The following is a 2,129-nucleotide window of genomic DNA, read 5'->3' as shown; positions in this document are numbered from 1 at the left end:
ACACAAACACACACACGCAAACACACACACACACACGCACACACACGCACACACACACACACACACACACACATATATATATATATATTGTATCTGACGAATGCAACGATAACTCATTAAAACGACACTTTTTACATATTTGCATCTAGGTATTGAACCTGTGCATGACTCTTGAGATTGTTAGAGCGAGTGAAATTCTTGCATCATAATGTATCAAATAATACATTTCATACCTGACCCAATCCACCGGCAGAACCGCACCACTTGGCTTTCGCTGCAGCACAGTCAGCTGCCTGTTGGAAATTAAACAAATGTATAGTTAAATTAGGAATAGATGCAGAAAAGCAATATTTAAAAATAGAAAGCGATACCACGGCCGATATATATATATATATACCCCGTTGAGGAACAGAAAAGAGAATCTAAAACGCCGAACGAATTCAATGATTAATCGCATTCCAAATAATGTATCGTCAATATAGACCTACACGCCATCGGATGGATACTCATTGATTTGAAAATACGTGTTTCCGTGTCTCGAGGTAGTAGTTGTTGTGGTCACTGGTAATTCACTACATATAGCAATGCGCGCCAGATAGAATAGCGTTTGCAGCTGCAACATACATGTTTCTGTGCCTCGAGATAGTAGTTGTAGTGGTCATTTGTAATTCATTACAGATAGCAAATGCGTGCCAGATAGAATAGCGTTTGCAGCTGCAGTATACGTGTTTCTGAGTCTCGAGGTAGTAGTTGCAGTGGTCACTGGTAATTCATTACATATAGCAAATGCGTGCCAGTTGGAATAACGTTTGCAGCTGCAACATACGTGTTTCTGTGCCTCGAGGTAGTAGTTGTGGTAATCATCTTCCTCGTCCTCGCTCTTGAGTGGTCTGAGTTCGCTGGGCACGAGTTGGGTCCACCTACGGACATCCCATAAAAACATTGCACTTGCTATCAGTCAGCCGAGGTGCCAAAGCCAATGCCTACCTGGGGAATATGCTCAGTACAGGAGCCAGCATTCCACGGGCATGTACAATAGCAGACACAATCTCAACTCAACCATACCGAATTAACAATCTCAACTAACCAATCTCAACTTAGCCATACCGAAGATTTGTGGCGCTGTGCATTGGCGACAGACACGCACGCATGTGGTCACTGGCTGGGGATGATTAGATAACGCTGACCTAATCATTCTAAGGGACCTACAGTTCTACTCTATCCCAGGCTGCGATGATCACACACACATGGTCACTGGTTAGGGATGACTAGATAACGCTGACCTAACTATTATAACGCACCTACAGTTCTACTTTATCCCAGGCTGCGATAATCACACACACATGGTCACTGGTTTGGGAAACCCCGTCTGCAACCATCACCGCCCATATCACGCCACTCCATTGAGGAACACACGTACACCTTAATTTGGCACACATACAAATACCCTCTGACCCAACTATTCTAAGACACATACAGTTCTACTTTTTCCCAGGCCGCGATGATGCCTGGGCTATTGGCTTGTGTAAAGGTGCCGTCTGGGAAATTGCGCAGCACCAGGTTGCCGTAGGTGTGAGGGGTGAACCTCTGCAGCAAGACTTCGAAGATTTGGAGCGTAGCACTGGTCAACTGTGGTATGGGAGTAGGGTGAGGAAGGTGAATGAGCAGTAGTAATTCATTAGTAATAGTAGTTCAATAGCAGTGATAACTCATTAGTAATAGTAGTTCAATAGCAGTGATAACTCATTAGTAATAGTAGTTCAATAGCAGTAGTAGTTCATTAGTAGTAGTAATTTATTAGCATTAGTAAGCATTTCAATCCACTGCCGAACTAGACACACGAGCATATCTCGCAGGCTTGACTAAAAATACACTATGTACTCTCCTGGTACAAATATCGATCTGGAGAGCACACGTCTTGCCTTTTCAAAGACTACCTGGGTGTCAGTTGTAATTACAATTGCACAATTGTCACTCTATACTCTGTATGCATGGTACATACAATACTTCCATACTCACACCGGATTCAGGGGGAAGTATGGTAAATGTCATACAAAATACAACCAAACGAAAACATATATATATATATATATATATACATGCACACACGCACACACACACACATATAT

At 42.6% G+C, this 2,129-nt stretch overlaps 1 protein-coding gene across 1 annotated transcript in view; it reads right to left on the bottom strand.

Annotated features, from left to right (window-relative positions):
- The window catches only part of SARC_02726 (hypothetical protein), a gene marked incomplete at both ends in the record, with an annotated part of 2,033 nt that extends 186 nt beyond the window's left edge, over positions 1 to 1,847 (bottom strand). Inside the window, 4 exons of the mRNA XM_014303492.1 lie at positions 234 to 293; positions 827 to 920; positions 1,478 to 1,629; positions 1,842 to 1,847. Of these exons, the coding sequence (XP_014158967.1) occupies positions 234 to 293; positions 827 to 920; positions 1,478 to 1,629; positions 1,842 to 1,847 (312 nt within the window). The remainder of the gene's footprint in view (positions 1 to 233; positions 294 to 826; positions 921 to 1,477; positions 1,630 to 1,841) is intronic.
- Positions 1,848 to 2,129: the final 282 nt, after the last annotated feature.

The sequence above is a fragment of the Sphaeroforma arctica genome, assembly GCF_001186125.1.
Source record: "Sphaeroforma arctica JP610 unplaced genomic scaffold supercont1.126, whole genome shotgun sequence".
NCBI lineage: Eukaryota > Ichthyosporea > Ichthyophonida > Sphaeroforma > Sphaeroforma arctica.
The sequence above is the reverse complement of the archived record's forward strand: the minus strand, read 5'-3'. Positions and strand labels throughout refer to the sequence as shown.